This window comes from Dermacentor albipictus, unplaced genomic scaffold (genome assembly GCF_038994185.2).
Source record: "Dermacentor albipictus isolate Rhodes 1998 colony unplaced genomic scaffold, USDA_Dalb.pri_finalv2 scaffold_13, whole genome shotgun sequence".
NCBI lineage: Eukaryota > Metazoa > Arthropoda > Arachnida > Ixodida > Ixodidae > Dermacentor > Dermacentor albipictus.
Genome location: NW_027225567.1, coordinates 10,337,329 through 10,354,780, shown reverse-complemented (window position 1 = coordinate 10,354,780; position 17,452 = coordinate 10,337,329). Strand labels below are relative to the sequence as shown.

Sequence of the window (17,452 nt, the reverse complement as noted above, 5' to 3'; positions counted from 1 at the left end):
CAGCGCAGCTGTGTATGTGGGCCCCTTAATGGCGAACTGCACCTCCGCCGTGGGTCCGTCCGGCATTCCACTATCTTCGGTATCGGCCCACGTATGGGGAGTGGTTAACGCCTGCTTCACCTCTGCCGCGGGTCGGGCCGGTATTGCAATATCTTCGGTTTCGGCCCACTTATGGCAAGTGCTTAACGCCTGGTTCACCTCCGCCGCGGGTCCGGCCGGTGTTGCAATCTTGTGGATTGGCCTATATATGCGGAGTGATTAACACCTGCTTAACCTATGCCGCGGGTCCGTCCGGCATTGCACTATCTTCGGGATCGGCCCGTGTATGGGGAGTGCTTAACGCCGTCTTCACCTCCACCGCGGGGCGGGCCGGTATGGCACCATCTTCGAGATCGCCCCACGTATGGGGAGTGCTTAACGCAGGCTTTACCTCCCCCGCGGGTCCGTCTGGCATTGCACAAGCTTCGGGATCGGCCCACTTATAGGAAGTGCTTAACGCCTGCTTCAATTCCGCCGCGGGTCGGGCCGGTATTTCACTCTCTTCTTGATCGTCCCACGTATGGGGAGTGCTTAAGGCCTGCTTCACCTGCGCCGCGGGTCTGTCGGACATTGCACTATTTTCGGGATCAGTCCATTTATGGAAAGTGCTCATCGCCGCCTTCACCTCCGCCGCGGGTCGGGCCAGTATTGGACTAACTTCGGGATTGGCCCACATATGCGGAGCGCTTAGCGCCTGCTTTAGCTCTGCCGCGTGTCGGCACGGCATTGCACTATCTTCAGGATCGGCCTAACTATGGGGAGTGCTTAATACCTACTTCACCTCCGCCGCGGGTCGGCCCGGCATTGCACCAGCTTCGAGATCGGCCCACTTATGGGGAGTGCTTACTGCCTGTTTCGCCTCCGCCGCTGATGGCGCCAGTATCGCACTATCTTCGGGATTGGCCCACATATCCGGAGTGCTTAACGTCTGCTTCCCCTCCGCCGCGGGACCGTCCGGCGTTGCTCTATTCGCGTTCGGCTCACTTATTGGAAGCGCTTAATGCCTCCTTCACCTCCGCCGCGGGTCGGGACGGTATTGCACTAACTTCGAGATCGGCCCACTTATGGGTATTGCTTAATGCCTGCTTCACGTCCGCCGCGGGTCGCGCCGGTATTGCATTCTTAGGGATTGGCCCACATATGCGCAGTGCTTAACGCCTGCTTCACCTGCGCCGCCTGTCGCACGGCATTGCACTATCTTCGGCATCGGCCCACATATGGGGATTGCATAACGCCGCCTTCACCTCCGCCGCGGGTCGGGCTGGTATTGCACTAACTTCGGGATTGGTCCACATATGTGGAGCGCTTAACGCCTGCTTTAGCTCCGCTGTGGGTCCGTCCCGCATTGCACTATCTTCGGTATCGGCCCACTTATGGGGAGTGCTTAACGGCTGCTTTACTTCCGCCGCTAGTCGGCCCGGTATTGCACCATCTTCGAGATCGGCCCACGTATGGGGAGTTCTTAACGCTTGCTTCACCTCCGGCACGGGTCGGCTTGGCATTGCGCTATCTCCGTGATCCGCCCCTGTGTGGTGAGTTTTTTACGTACCATGACAACGACACGAAAATTTTGCTGCACAATGGAGGTATTCATCTGCGCTGTAAAAGATAGGCTGATGATGATGATGATGAAGGTAGCATGAAGGCAACCTGACGAGGATCCTAGCGGCGAATCCCATAGTAGACACAAGATGTATGTTTATGCAGCTTCTTGCTCATACACGCAGTCAGAATTGTTACCTGGTAAATGGAGTGAAATTATACGAAACTGAGAGATTCGTAAGATAATTCCCAGCACTCAGGCCGCGGCCTGGAGTTCAAGCGCGGAAGAATTTCTCGCACGCATCGCAATGAGTTGACTGGAGAAATCCTCAAAGCAAGTGAAATGAGTTGCTTGAGAAGGTCATGTGTTAGCACGATGTCATGTTAAGATATCTATTTGCGGTGTCTGTCCGTGAACTACGAGAGTAACATGTCATGATTACACATCAGTTTAACTTTCCGTGTTCGTTTTTTTTTTGCTTTTTTTCAGTTTTTCTGTCCGTTTATATATGGCTGTTCTTTCGGAACAAAGATGTTCGGAGTCAACTGTATCCGTCCTCTTATTCCGTGCATGCATTTTGTTGCGCAGTTAAGTGTTCATGATGATCAGAAAAGCCCAAACGCTGACGTTATGAACATAGATTCTGCTTAGCGCAAAATATTTGTTGTTACAAGGTCTGTGTGCCTTGACCCAACATCTTTCAAACGCACAATGTCGACGGCGACCGGGAGGAGGACTGAGAGGGCTGAGGTGTTGCTGACCAGCTCGGTGAGGAGTGATGAGCAGAGGGCCAGGACGCACTGCATCACGAGCTGGCTGGGCGCGTACCGCTGCAGCTGCGTCGACAGCCACTGGGTGAAGCCGCTCACCTGACGACGACAGGGCGCAACTTGCGTTAACGCAATGCTGTGCTAAAATGGAAGTGCAGGATTTTGCCGATAGGGCCACCCTTTTTCCAGCAAAAATTTTGCACACTGAAGTTCGAACATTAACCAAGGGTGTGTCGTGCCTTCATCTACTTCGGTGTACTAACGGGACACATTGGATGTCCGTGTAGTCGGGTGCGATCAGTCAGCTTCTGAAATTTCTTTGACGGGTATTTAGCGACAGCAGATGGCGGCCGCATGAAATAGACGAGCTAAGCTTAACTGTTGTTTTAAGGATGTCTGGTTTGTCGGCAGGGCAGGCTTGCCCACAGTTCCCGTCTGTGCAGCGCAGACAGCAATTCACGGAGGCATTTAGTATTTACGCTCAAGTAAGAGCTGGAACACCTTTTAACGGAACAAAGTAATATGAGTTTGGACTTCACTCCTGTATAAGCCGCACTCTTATCCTCGGGAAATAAACAGGATTATGTTCCTGTGAAGAACGGTACATACTATGGTCATCCGTTGCCGAGCCGTGACACTTCGGACGCTTTGTACGTGACTGCGGTCTTCATGTCCGTCCATATACGAGTCCGCATTGCAGCTTATTTTTGTGGCGATAAACAGGTAACTTCCTTGACAAAGCTCACGATGTTGAGAAGCCACGCGCGCAGCCTGTAAAGCGCCATTGCGATAGCTGACATGTCTATGTTCACGGCAATTTTAAATAAACTTATTTGATGCATGGCAATTTAGACTTCAGGGACCGAATTCGCGAGGCTGTTCGTTAAAGCTGCTTTCTGTTGGCTTACCGCTTTCGCTAATAAGTCCAAGGTCACGATTGACTGGCGCATGCTCTTGCAGAGTGTTCTAAAAAAAAACGCTTTTGTAAATGTAGCTTGAACGTGGACGTAGATATTTATTTTTTGTTTCTTTCTAAACGCTACTCCGAAACGAAAACATACGTTCCCATCGTTTCTGCATCGAAGCATGTTAACACACAACAAAGTCTACCACGAGTCTGTGCCGTAATCGGCGATTAAGGCAAGGCCGGTACGAGGCTGAGCGCAGTCACAATTAGCGACACCAGCCTCGTGTTTTTCAAGGAGTACAGACGGGACAACATTCTAAATTAATAAAGGCGTGACTTGGTTCCATTGGTGGCTCCGCCTGTGCGCCACCTTGACCCGTTTACTGCGGCAGTGGAACGAGAGTGTACACGGGTACGCGCACACTCGCGTTCCACGGCGTCTATGTACCAGCTGCGCTAGGCTGTCGGCTTAATGTTCGGGATACGACAAGTAAGGTACGAAATCTGCCTCACAGAGTTGTTGCTTACGCCTACGGTGCTCTTTACCAAGATAATATTCAACTTTTTTTTTCCTTCTTTTTCCCGTTTTGTCGGCATGACAGCCATAGTTGGAACGATGCCCTGAGTTAAAGGCTCTTCAGTCGTACGGTAACATTTCTGTGATGCAACCAGCAGTCGGCGGACATCGCTGGCGAGTGCCAGAGCTGTTACATGGCATGGCATCAACTTAACATGCCCTGGGTTATACCTGTAGCCAATTTAAAGATATAGTCACTCCGGCTCTAGGGTCATCATTGAGCAAGCGATGACGCGCGCTGGTATGTGGCTGAATTAAACACAATACGAGGGAGAGGGATAAATTCAATACCGCAGTAAATTTTGCAAGAAGTAAACGGAGAATCGGCGCACACGAGTTGTAATACCCCTGTTACACGGGCACTTTAACGGCCGTTAAGGAAAACGGCAGTTGGCCTTAACGGCCGTTAGGCGGAGTTACACGGCAGCGCGAGCGCCGTTGGAAATCCAACGGCGATTGAAATCAACGGAGCTCGCTGGTCTCCGTTGCGCCGCCGCTTCCGTCCGTTTCGTCGTGCAGTAGACAAGATGGCAGCCCCCAGCAGCAACGCGTCCGCGCTGCAGGTGAGCGCGCCGGCGCAAAAGCGCTTTGCTCGTAGTGCGCGACCAGGAGAAGCAAATCGGGTGGACAATCACGGTCGCAATCATAAGGTGGCCAGCTAACCGCCATTCCGCGGCTGTTCTGGGGTGCGCGTCGCAAAGTCGTACCACGTTCAACACTGCACCTGCTGAATCGCGCAGACGGTCACTCGCGGTACGAAAGAAAAAAGGATATGCACAGTGAAGCTGCGGTTAGTACAAGCGATGAAACGTGAAATGGGACGCTTCACCACGTTAAAACCACAACAAACGACGCCATTTTGCAACGCCACGAATCGGATTGGATCGGCTAATTGAGCTTCTTCGCTAGTTTTGCAAACAACTTTTGCAAATAGTTAAACAAACACATTGTACAGCATGTAGCGCAGAAAATAATTGGAGAAACAATTTTTTTTTAGAGTTGGCGAGGTAAAAAGTTCAAGAGTCACGTGACTAATCGTCGAAACGGAAGTGAACCGACTGAGCATGGAAAGTGCCGTGTGAGCGCTGCCCCCACCGTTCCGTTCCCACTGCCGTTACGGCGTTCAACTGCCGTTTGCGTTAACGGCCGTTGCAAGTGCCCGTGTAACAGGGGTATAAGACAGTCTATAGGAACCTAAAAACGTAAACTTCATTGTGCTAGCGTTAGCTTTGCTTCAATAATTGTCAAATAAAAGTATACGCGCCATGTTTTCGCCTTCATTCTATGGAGCATTTTTTTACCCTGCCGTACAGAGCATCGAGCCAAGAAAATAGCTCATTATTTGCAATGGCAAACATTCCACTCACCGCCACGCATCATTGCGTGAGTTGATCGCCGTTATGCTTGGCTCATTTGGAATCCAACGGGTAAATGTAAGAATATTTACAATATAAATAAATAAATAAATCAGTGTCTGTATACTATCAGCTGACTGCAATCCTATGAAGAACTTATGTGCCATATGCGTAAAAATAATGTTAATTTACTTCTAGTACTCTTTCACACGGCATAACATTACGCTTACACCCGCCGTGGCGACCTATAGTGGCTTGAAAAAGGGGGTACCAGCGAAACACAAAGGACGCGCACACAAGGAAAAAGCGTTAGATACAGACGGACGCTGGATCCAGCGACCGTCCGTGTCTAACTCCTTTTCCTTGTTCGCGCGTCCTTTGTGTTTCGCTGGTACCCCCTTTTTCATGTTCATCAGGCACCAACTGGCCCAAGAGCTTGCGCTAATGCACCTATAGTGGCTATGGCGTTGCGCTGCTAAGCCCGAGAATGCGGTATCGAATCGCGGCCACGGCGGCCGCATTTCCATGGGGGCGAACGAAAGGCAAAAAGACCCGTGTGCCGCGCGTTGGGTGCAGGCGCGTTAAAGAACCTAGTGGTCAAAAATGACCCGGTGGCCCCCACTACAGCGTGCCTCACAATCGTATCGTGGTTTTAGCGCACAAAACGTTGTAAAAGGCATTACACTGGCACGCGGCTATACACGTAGCACTAGGCAAAAATTCCAAAGCAGTTGGTGGAAATAAGCGTTCTATAGGCTGCATATCCTGTGAACGGTTGAGTGTTGGTGATGACAGGCAGGAACATGGAGTTGTCTATGTTCTTTAGTGACCCTGCAGGGAACGCGAGACATGATACGACTGAGGTATTTGGGGCAGGTGAGGATACCGAGAAGGAGCTTTAAAAGAAGCAGAAGGCCAGCGCGATAACGCTGGCATAACAAGTAAAGGCAAGACAATAATCCAATAGTGCTAGAACAAAGTCCAGCGTCCATGTTACCAAAGCAGTGATGATATATGTTTAGAAACTTTTTCTATTCCAGATCTACGTATCATATCACTGTTGGATCTTGAAATGCCATTCCACACGAACGACACGTATTCGTGTTGAGAAAGACAGACTGATGCGTACAACTTGCGGAACGGTGTGGAAGAATTGAATTCCCCCCATACTCTGCAAACACAGCCTAGGCAGCGCAAACCCCGCATTGCAACGCGTTTAGTGCGAGCTGAAAAGTGCAAGGTTGCATCAAAAATTACACCGAGATCATTAATCTCAGAGCGTTCAACCCTGAAACGTTATATAAGGATGAGAAACGAGCGGCAATACAATCCGTGTGCTGCTTGGACTTCTACTCCCCTAGAGCTCAGCAGGTGAAAACACTCTCCACGTTTACTAGAATGCTTGAAAATATGCTTCCCAAATTCCACCCATTGATTGGATGCGTTTTTTTCCAAGAATGCAATATATAAGTCGTGATCCCGTTTATGGAGGCGCTTGCAGAGTCCTAAAAATGCGGAATTGATCTCTCCAATCAGTGGGCATGGGACTTTTGGATTTACGTTGCGCGCGATCTTTAAACTTTAGGGAAGTTGTGAGTTCAGGTGAGAATCAGTGGGGATATTTATAGCACTTACGTCTGTTATGGGGAATGTATTTGCGCACACTGCTCAAAACTAGCTTCGTAAACTGATATACTTGGTCATCCACATTGGTTATGTCTGTGACGAGCGACCAATCGGTGATGGAGAAGAAATCATATATATACCAACATAATCAACACGCTTGAAAGTGACGTGAAAGATAATAATAATAATAATAATAATAATGTTTATTGCCACACAATATACAAAACAACACAAGGAGGCCGGTCTAAGCCTTAGTTGGCTTGTAGGACCGTGCCAATGGATATAATATAATAATAATAATAATAATAATAATAATAAAAGAGAGTCTTAGAATAAGGGCCCCAAACGTTGCGGGCCCCAAAGAAATAGCGGCGAAGCCTCTGCGCATGTTCGAGACGCAAACTGCGTTTGAGTTTTCCGTCGGGCAAGCTATTTCACTGATTTAGCGGGAGCCCCAAAAGCTGTCCCAAAAGATTTGCATCAACAAACATGGCGTCAACCACCGTAGCAATGGCTCTAACCTAGCACCAAACTGGGCTGAATTCCTGGTAACGCGGGAAGTTCGCAAGCTAGGAGAAGTGACTGCGGTTGTCGCTTTCTCACAACTAGCGCGTGTTATGAAGATTTATTCATTAGACGCAGCTCATTCCGAATTCGATTGTCGATTTCATGGCTCCTAGGCCTAACACGGCTTAGCTTTGCTGGTGAAGGCACGTAAAGTTGGTTACTCAAAACTAAGCGCAACTAATTGATTCCTGCTAATAGAATACTCTTAATTGTAATTAAACGCGAAAACACGAAAGGGGGTCAAAATTACTATTGTTATCATAAAATGGTACATTTTATTTATATATTTCTAATAGCTTTTCTTGGATGCCTTAGTGGCGTTGTCAACGCAAGAAGCTATCCGAAAACGCAAAGCCTTATTCTAAAATCTTTACTCCTGCGTGCCCGAACACTAACACCACCCGCCGTGGTTGCTCAGTGGCTATGGTGTAAGGCTGCTGAGCACGAGGTCGCGGGATCGAATCCCGGCCACGGCGGCCGCATTTCGATGGGGGCGAAATGCGAAAACACACGTGTACTTAGATTTAGGTGCACGTTAAAGAACCCCAGGTGGTCAAAATTTCCGGAGTCCCCCACTACGGCGTGCCCCATAATCAGAAAGTGGTTTTGGCACGTAAAACCCCATATATCATTATTATTAACACTAACACCCGCAAAGCTCTTTGAGGCCCCTATTCTAGAACTCTCTAATAATAATAATATTTATTTATGCACCACAAGAAAAAATACATAGTAAGCGGGCCTGCCGAAGCCTAAATGGCTTGTGTGACTAGGCCCGGCAGTGCCGGCAACAGCGATGAGGTCAGTGTATGTACATACATGCGTAACCTTGGTGCCGACAAAACATTGTGCAAACAAAACGAAAATTAAATACATGTTAATACAATGTAGCGTGAACGTATTTTCACGCTTATATGGATGAAAAACAGAAAATATGATACATGGTAGTCCAGCATAGTGAACATTTTTTTTATGCTTACATAGAACAAAAAACAAAAATTTAAAACAAGTTATGGCAACGTAATGAACATTTTTGTAAGCTCATAAAGATATACAGGTTAATACAACCAAATAAACACATACCCATACATAAAAGAAAACTCAAATGGAAGATGACATCTTCTTTAAAACCTTTTTTGACTGAACCGAGAAAAATTCGTCAGGTAGATCATTAAAGATTTTGGGCACATAGACGCATCGCCGTGCCTCGCCATACCGAGTTGACGAACGAGGAACATTGAAACGGATGTTGCCCCTCAAAAGTCGAGGAGCTACATATTTTTCTCTGCATTGGTCGTTCCAAAAATGACGAAGAACAACAGTTTGCTTAAATAATGACTGAAATGAAGGAAAACCTAACGCGGAAAATGAATTGTCACCTGACATCTGGCCGCAGCCATAGGCAACACTTTTCAATATATTTTTTTAGTAAACTGTCAATTCTCGTTTGCCATCTCAGTGCGCAGAAAGCGAAAATGGTGATTCCGTATCGCAAGATGCTGTATGCGAGTGCATGCACTATGGTTTCCTTTACCGATAATGGCGTGAAACCTTTTATATTAAAAAGCAACCAAGGGACACTCCTGAGTTTTCCACACAGATATGCCAGATGATGCTGCCACGACATGCTGCTATCAATGAATAACCGAGATATTTCACAGAGTCTACGTACTGAACAGGGGTACATGTACATGAAATGCAGTGCTGGTCATGCAAAAATACTGGAATGTTTATTGCTGTGGTCTTTAAGGGATTTCTAATACATATTACCTGTGTCTTCCTGATATTTACATTAATACAATTTTTCACGAACCAGTGCATTACACTGTGTATTGTATTTTGCAGGGCGCCCACAGCCTTTTCATAATTTATATGCTTTGTTAATATAACCGTATCGTCAGCATACTGATAGATAGTGCCTTTAGAAACTACTAGAGGAAGATCGTTTACGAATATGTTAAATAAAAGAGGTGATAAAATTGAGCCCTGGGGAACACCGGCTGTAAGCCATTGCTTGCTACTGACGGTTTCCTTGTCACCCATAACTATCTGTGACCTACCACACATGTAGTTTCGCAGTACCCTGTGGAATGGTCCTCTGAATCCCATTAAAGTTAATTTCTCTAGTAGAATGTTATGATCCACTGTGTCAAAAGCTTTCGCTATGTCTAGAAATAGCGCACAGGTGAATAAGTTGTTTTAAAATGCAGAATGTACTTCATCTGAGAATTCTTCCAATAGGACTGTGATACCTCGATTCACAACAAAACCAAACTGTCTGGGCGATAAAATCGAAAACTTCATTAAGAAAGACATCATGCATTCGTAAAGGAATTTTTCTAGTATTTGGGAAAGTACCGGCAAAATTGAGATTGGCCGATAGTTTTCAATGTTATCTTTCCTGCCTCCTTTATATAGTGGCTTAACTATAGCCGTTTTCAGTCTCGGGAATTACTGCAGTTTCTAAAAAGCCATTGATTAAAAAAAGCAAGATGTTAGCAAGCACATCGAAGTTTCTTCGCAGAGTGCCTACAGATATGCCATCTATTCCTGGTGGTTTATTTTGCCGAAAACTAAAAAGAATCCTTTTCAGGTCAGGTGTTGATAAGCTAGGCAAGAAAGCGGATGCCGACACAGATTCCTTCAACGTGCAATTATTTTCCTGTTGGGATAAAGCGTTTTCAGAAGCACGCGAAAAAAATCGGTTGAATGCGTTAACTACCACTACTTTGTCATCTAGAAATGTGTCAATGGGATTAGAAGGCACGTCACCTCCTCTCCTAAGATTATTTATTACAGACCACGTTTTCGCGGGACTTTTGCGCGACTGGTTGAATTGATTAAAAAAATACATTCTCTTTGCTGTTCGCAAGAGCCCGACTACCCTGTTTCTTGTAATTTTATATTCAGCTTTTAATCTCTCATTTTAGGAGAGCGTTCGCAGCGTTTCCAGAGCCAATCCCTAAAAGATATGGCACGCATAATATCGGCATTAAGCCAGCTAACGTTATTTCTGCATTTTTTCATGACAGTATATGTGCTTAGGCGCTCAAAGTGCTTAAGTTGAGTGGAGAACTTTTCGTATACCTTATCGGGTGCACTGCCGTCAATTAGCAAAGACCAGGCAAAATTAGTGATGTGTTGGTCCAACATTTTTGTATTAGTGATTTGGATTTTCATGTTATTTCTTTTTGTGTTCCCAACCGATTGATGTTCTACAGATAGGGAAGGCTTCGAAAGGCGACATGCCGCAAAGTAGTGGTCAGCTAATCTCTGATTTATGACGCAAGCAGCCACAGAATAGTCAGATGCGCGCACCACAATGTGGTCTATGCAGGACGCTACGACTCGGTTATTAAGCACTCTTCTCTAGTCGGATGATTTATGATGGATTCCAAACCGTAAGAAGGCAAAATGGATAAGTAATCGGAAACAGTGGTTGACGTGACGCATAGCGTATTTATGTTCAAATCACCAGCTAAGCATAACTGCACAGCTGAACCCCATTTGCCCAGTATTTCATCGAGCTCGACCAAGAATCGCCTCACACTGTTACAAGGTGGACGATATATCGAAAGTAGGATTAGATCTGTATCTGAAAGATTTATTTTTGTGGCCAGGTATTCCGCATGAACGAACGTAATATCTATTCCAGACGTCACATACATGTCACGAACAAAAATCGCTAAACCACCTCCACGCCCTCGTGGCCGGGTCACGAAATGTGAACGATAACCAGACAGCGTAAACATATCAGCCCCGACTTGTGGTATATTTATCTCAGTGAGAACAAAAGCGTCAACGTAATTGCTAGCCGCCTCCGCTATCTCTTTAAATTCATTCCAGTACTTTCGTAGGCTTCTTATGTTTACGCTGACGAAAGTAAAATTATGTTGTGACCTCAAGCCAAACGTACTTTTGAAACTTCTAAAATGAGGAACCACACAGAAACTAGACGCCATGCTGCTTAAACAATCCTAGCAATATCAGCTGGCCTGATTACTCGGATCAAAGGTGCACCTTCGTCCTTCTTTACAAAAATCGTACCACCTTTTGCCCAGGCGAACTTGTACCCTTTCTCCCTAGACACGGATAATAATAATAATAATAATAATAATAATAATAATAATAATAATAATAATAATAAGCTTAGCAAGTTTTGTCAAATCTGGAGAATACTCTTCTAAAATGTATAATAATAATAATAATAATAATAATAATAATAATAATAATAATAATAATAATAATAATAATAATGTTCATTTTATTATAGTTACTGGGCACATGAAACTGGGAACATGCAGTAAAATAAAGTTCAGTAATGTTGAAACTTGGGCAAGTTGGTGATTAATCATCACACCTTGCTGGTGAAGCAACGTACTGACGCAGACACAGTGAAGACACACAAGCAGCGAGTGGCGTCTTTTCTTGTGTGTCTTCAATGTGTCCGTGTCAGTGCGCTGCTTCACCAGCAAGGTGTGATGACATGCAGTAAAAGTTATCACAAACAACAGCTTCACAGAGCCACATGCCTACGTACCATTGACTGCAGTGCATCAGGAACAGAACAATATGCCTTTGTACGATAAATAACAGAAACATACACTAAAAAAGTTACAAAGACAAAGAAGTGCTGCACCTTGACGTGTAAAGTAGTAAGCTACAAAGAACAGTGAGCACTTCTTTCTTATGACACACAAGATACATGATCGTGTGTTAGATTTTCTCGCTATAGAATCAAAGAAAATAAATGAGATGTGAACAAGGTAACTAAAGAAGCGTACTGTAACTGGGGAAAATGTTATGATAATAGAAAAATAAAATATCTGAAGGAATCACATTACATCGCGAACAAAGTAGAAAGCTTACTTTGATGTCACGTTTTCAATATGTATATGTTTTATCATTTACGCTATTTAATAGTCTATATAGTCTATTCTGCAGTGTTTGTGCACCGTAATTTGTTTTATGTGTTCTCTTTTAATGTTTCTGTGCTACGTGTCTGATCATTCGTAATATTGCTTTTTAAGTTGCTAAACGTTGTAGTAAAGAAAATGTTTGCATGTTCGTAGTTCCGTCGCAAATGTTTTACAATGAATATAATCAAACAAACGTGTCACAGGTAACATGTCATAATTAATGAATAGGCTGTCGGTGTCATAATACATAAGCACGTTTTCGACAGTCCTAAGGAGTCTTTTTTGCAATTTATTGATCTTATGTAAATTGTCATGCGCCGAGGTTGCCCAAACTAAATGGCAGTGGCTAACTCGAGAATAAAATAAAGTGTTATAGGTAAGTGTCATAATGTTAGGGGGCAGTATGTGGCGCTTAAACTAACTAATACCAAGAACTTGTGCCAGCTCGGTCAGCATTAGATAGGCGTGTACATCCCATGCCATGTTTTTTTCGAAATACAACGCCTACCTTCTTAAAGTAAGGAATAATTTCAACGTGCCCTGATCTTAATAAAATAGATTTATTAACAGACATAGTCTTGTTTTCGCATACAAATACCACCTCATTGGGTTTGCTAACATAAATCTGAAGTGTTTCATCTAAACACCACCAAGGGTGTTAATTGAACGTTTGCCACGTGCCAAACCACCGCACCTCCTAACCAGACGTCAGCGTGGCGTGGACAATGACTAAAAGCGCTCACCCCACCATTACCTGGAAGCCGGAGAAAAGCGTAAACGAGGAGGAACCGCGTCAGCGAATAGATAAGCGCAGTTAATTAGACGAGTCACGTCACCTGGCAGACTGAGCGAAGAAGAAAGACAGCGCACTAACCAGCTGTTGCGGCATTCCACGAAAGGCCCTCAGCCCGCGCTTCACCTTGCAGACTGAACTAAGGACGGGGTGGGCAATGACGAACGAATCAGGTGTCGCCGGATGATTTCCTTTTTTGTCTCAAATTCCAAACAAGTTTCTTCGAGGCGGAGTTACTGAGGCCTATGGATAGCATGGGGCGGGGTATCGCTACGGAGTCGACGATGGGGATTTGCTGCTGGACAGTCTTCAGACTCTCTAGTCGACTCGCCTAGGGAAGACGACGGGGCTAAACGCAGATACTTTTAGAGAATGAGGACAGAGGGTCTTGAAGTGAACTGAGACGTTAATTTGATCCAGCGTGAAGTGACTTCCACACTGGAGCCATGTAACCAACCTAAATATACCCTTTTTCCTTCATTTTCTACAACTTCACGTCGTAGTCGATCAGCATGGTGGATTCCATGTCCCGGACGCCACCCCAGCCGCAACAAAAGGCGATTGCGTGGTATCCATTCACGTAATTTTGTTAAAAGTAAGTTTGATGCTTCCATTAAATCGTTAACGGATTTACCCATTCAGCACACACCAGTGTCGTCTATGTACATGATGAATTTGGTTCTTGCATCGACTTTGACAATATCGTCAATTAACAGATTAAATAAAAAAGGACTTGAAATACTATCTTGTGGTTCTCCTGAGAACACAGGAAGTGAGTCGGAAAGCGAATCACTAATTGAGACTGTTTGTGTGCTATGTTTCTGGTAGTAACGAATGAGGAATGCAGCTTTCCCACGTAAGCCGTATCGGTCTAGTTTTCATATCGAAAGGTTACGACTAATATTGTCAAAGGCTTTTTACAGGTGTACGGAAATTCCGAGTAAAATATTTCCAAGTTTTAAGTTGGATTAACGTAAGTGTTCTTTTTGAGAGAACAATGCGGGCTGAGTACTGACGTCTTTAATGGGACCCTGAAACGATTTTGGCGATTTTCTACAAACGTACTGAGTCGTTAGAGTAGGTTCTTCTGATCATTAATTGATGCATCTAAGTGCTCTGCGTAAAGCGTGTAATTTATTATAAGGTTTTAAAAATACACATCGCTGCCGATCGCAGCGCACTGCTCGGCGGAATTTTAAGCCGCCCCTACCCATATGATGCAAATAAACCATATTATGTCACATGGGCGAGCTATCTGATTGGCTGACCAAGGCGCGTGGTCGATAATTTTTCCAACTTTATGGTGAACAAATGATGCTCGTAATAGTTGGAATGTTAGTTAGTTTGTTTTTGTAAAAAGAAAATAACTTAAAGAGAATACACAAGAATAGTTTTTTAGTACACTTCAGCGCTTCCCGCACACAGCAAGTGTCGTCTGCTTGGGTTACAACGTACTCCATTTTGACGAGAGCACTGCGGTCAGAGTCGGTCTCAGTCTTTTCGCGAGCACCATGATTCGACTTTGTTGCCTTGTGGACTGCAAACCTAGCGACCTGCAAACCGCGAGTCCAGTATTAGGGCAAACGCAAGCGCAAGGGGACGGGGTCTGGCCGCTTGACTGTGCCGGGATGAGCCACGAGATGAGCAGAAGGGCAAATGTGAACGGTCTGCACGGTGCAGCCACCTGGTGGCACAGAGCTCAACCATACACAGTAGCAGCAACGAAGTGTATTCTTTGCTGCTGGTGTGTATTTTTCGCAGGAGTGTAATCATCAACACGTTGATTTATAAATGTTTAAAATGCTTTACACTTGGTTAGAGCAATATTAGCGCTTTGTTTGACTGGTTAAGCGCTGCGCCAGCAAGTGTCTGGACCGTGCAGACCGATCAGGCTGCTCACGTACGTCTACGCTAAAGTTCCTTCATCAGATTGAGTTCATGCCTCCAGTCATTTGCCGAAATGACCAGCTTGCCTGTTTTTAGCGGAGTACCGGACACGTTCGGCGCTACGACAGAATGCTCGCAACGCACGCTGCTTCGATAGCTCTCGGTCGACGGCCAAGCGGCTAGCGGAGAGGTCTCGCGCGGGAGGGGGCGTGCTCCTAAACAACCGGAAGTGAGCGATCTGACGTCGCATCGTGACGCTGAACCAGTGAAGGCGGAGCTTAGCGCCGCTCGTTCGGTGAGCGAGTTGAGGAGGAAAAGCAAAGCTAGGGAGGAGGGTAACTTCTAATCGCTTGCAGCTCCATTAATACGTAACGCTTCACTTAAATTGTGGTGCGAATGTTCTACTTAACATGTACCCTACGCGCCTACAAAATTTGTCCGAACTGTTTCAGGGGCCCTTTAAGGAATCCATATAGGGTGTTTAAAATAAATGTTTACGCTCGAACTCAGTGAAACGTTCTAAATGACCTTTTTTTTTTTCGACATCTAGAAAACAAAAACAAGTAGTATAGACATTGGCCGAGAGCTTCCTATGTAAATTTTACAGCCTTTCTTCAACAATACTGATATACATGCACTCTGCATACTTTGGCAGAAAATATGTTTACTAATACAAATATTAGTAAGCATATTTAGCGCCAGCAAACAAGGACGTAAGGGAGACGACAACACAATGCGCTAACTTCAACAACTTGATTTTCAGGAAGTACACCTATATAAACCATGCACAGTGGCGCCACCTTATCCAAATCTTATCCATCCAAAAAAGCCGTCTCCTTATCTAATAGGTCGATTGAAGGGGCCCTAACACACGTGTTTCTATTCCGCCAGATAGCCTGCGCTTCAATAGTCTCTCGCACGTCTTTATCTTTGTGCTTCTCAAGAACCCGACAGGATTCATAGACCGGCGCACAGCCGCATTCTTGACAGTGGGATGACAGATGACCGTTTTGCTTATTTTTCACAGTTTGGCAATGTTCCCGCAATCGGTCATTAAGACATCTCCCTGTCTGTCCGATGTATTTCTTCCCACAGGACAGCGGAAGCTCATATACAACACTCTCTGCGCATCCCACTGGCGCTTTCCGATGATTCGTAGAGCACCCGGCAGCTGGCTTACGGTACGGGTCTGTCAATCGACATATTTTTGCCAGCTTTTCTGGTGCGGAAAAGACCACTTTGTGTCCACCCGGCTAGCCATTTTCTTAAGTTTATGTGCCGTTCTATGCAGGTAGGGCACTACCGCTACCTTCCTTCTACGTTCCGTCCCTTGATTTGCCGTGTCCTGAATTGTGCTATCAGACCTGCACCTTTTTAGCAGCCCCTCGACGACCGAAACTTGCACTGATTCCGGAAACCCTGCTGCTGATAGCCTTCCCGATTGATCCATAAGGCTCATATAGATCTTGTGGTGGCAAGACTTCTTTAGAGCATTTCCAAAGCATAAGTTGGCAATGCTCCTCTTGACGAGCTTCGAGTGGGCTGACCTATATGATAACAGGGGCTTATTAGCTCTAGGTTTATACTCCCAACACGTGTGCCGTTCCATGAACTCGAGCTGAATGTCTAGGAAGCGCAGCACGTTATTGGAGGGCTCTTCAATCGTGAGAGTAAGTGGGCTAAGGGCCGATTTACGCTCGAGCCGCCTATCGCCGCAAGCCGCACCGCACGCGTGCGGTCGCGCCAAAGATTGCACGTATCAAACACTTGTGCACAAATTTCGGTTTACAATGTGTAAGGTATACACTGTGCACACAGTGTAAACAGTAATTTGTGCACAAGTGCTGTATGCGTGCAATTTTTCGCGTGACCGCAAGCGTGCGGTGCGGCTTGCGGCGATGGGCGGCTCGAGCGTAAATCGGTCCTAAGGCCTGCAGAAAATACTTCGTAAAGCTTGCCTACCGTAAAACGTGCGTCAGGTTAGGTCACGGTATCTCCCGAACAGGAATCGAGTCATCATCACGCGGCTAACCATCCTTGCAATATTCCTCGTGGTAAACATACTGTTCTTTTTGCATAATCTTTACAAACATACGCAGTTGACTCCCCAAGCGCGAGCACATTTCTAATCCTGTTTCCTCATGCGCAAGCAACATATTGATATTAACTGAAACTTGGCTAACATAAGACGTGACCGATTCTGAAGTTTTGGCCGTCTTATCTAACTTCAACATCTTTCGGAAAGAGAGCAAGTACTTCTGAGGCAGAGGCTTTCTTATTTTTATTAACCACCAGTTACCTTCTTCTGTCATCAGAATAAGTTCGGAGCTATAAATATTGTGGTTCATCTGCCGTTCCGCACCTCAAATAATCATACTAGGTGTCTGCTATCGACCCCCAGCAACAACCCAATGTATGCGCGTAACCTTAATGATAGCTTAGATTGATTTCATACTAAGCACCCAAATG

The 17,452-nt window shown here is 45.5% G+C and overlaps 1 protein-coding gene across 6 annotated transcripts in view; it reads right to left on the bottom strand.

The window, feature by feature from the left end:
• LOC135915709 (Na(+)/citrate cotransporter-like) overlaps positions 1–17,452 on the bottom strand; it is a 212,088-nt gene that overhangs the window by 5,455 nt on the left and 189,181 nt on the right. For 5 of the 6 annotated variants that reach the window (XM_070528569.1, XM_070528571.1, XM_070528573.1 and 2 more), the window contains one exon: positions 2,293–2,451. In XM_070528569.1, coding sequence (XP_070384670.1) covers positions 2,293–2,451 — 159 coding nt within the window. The remainder of the gene's footprint in view (positions 1–2,292; positions 2,452–17,452) is intronic. The other variant, XM_070528570.1, reaches the window with a different exon arrangement.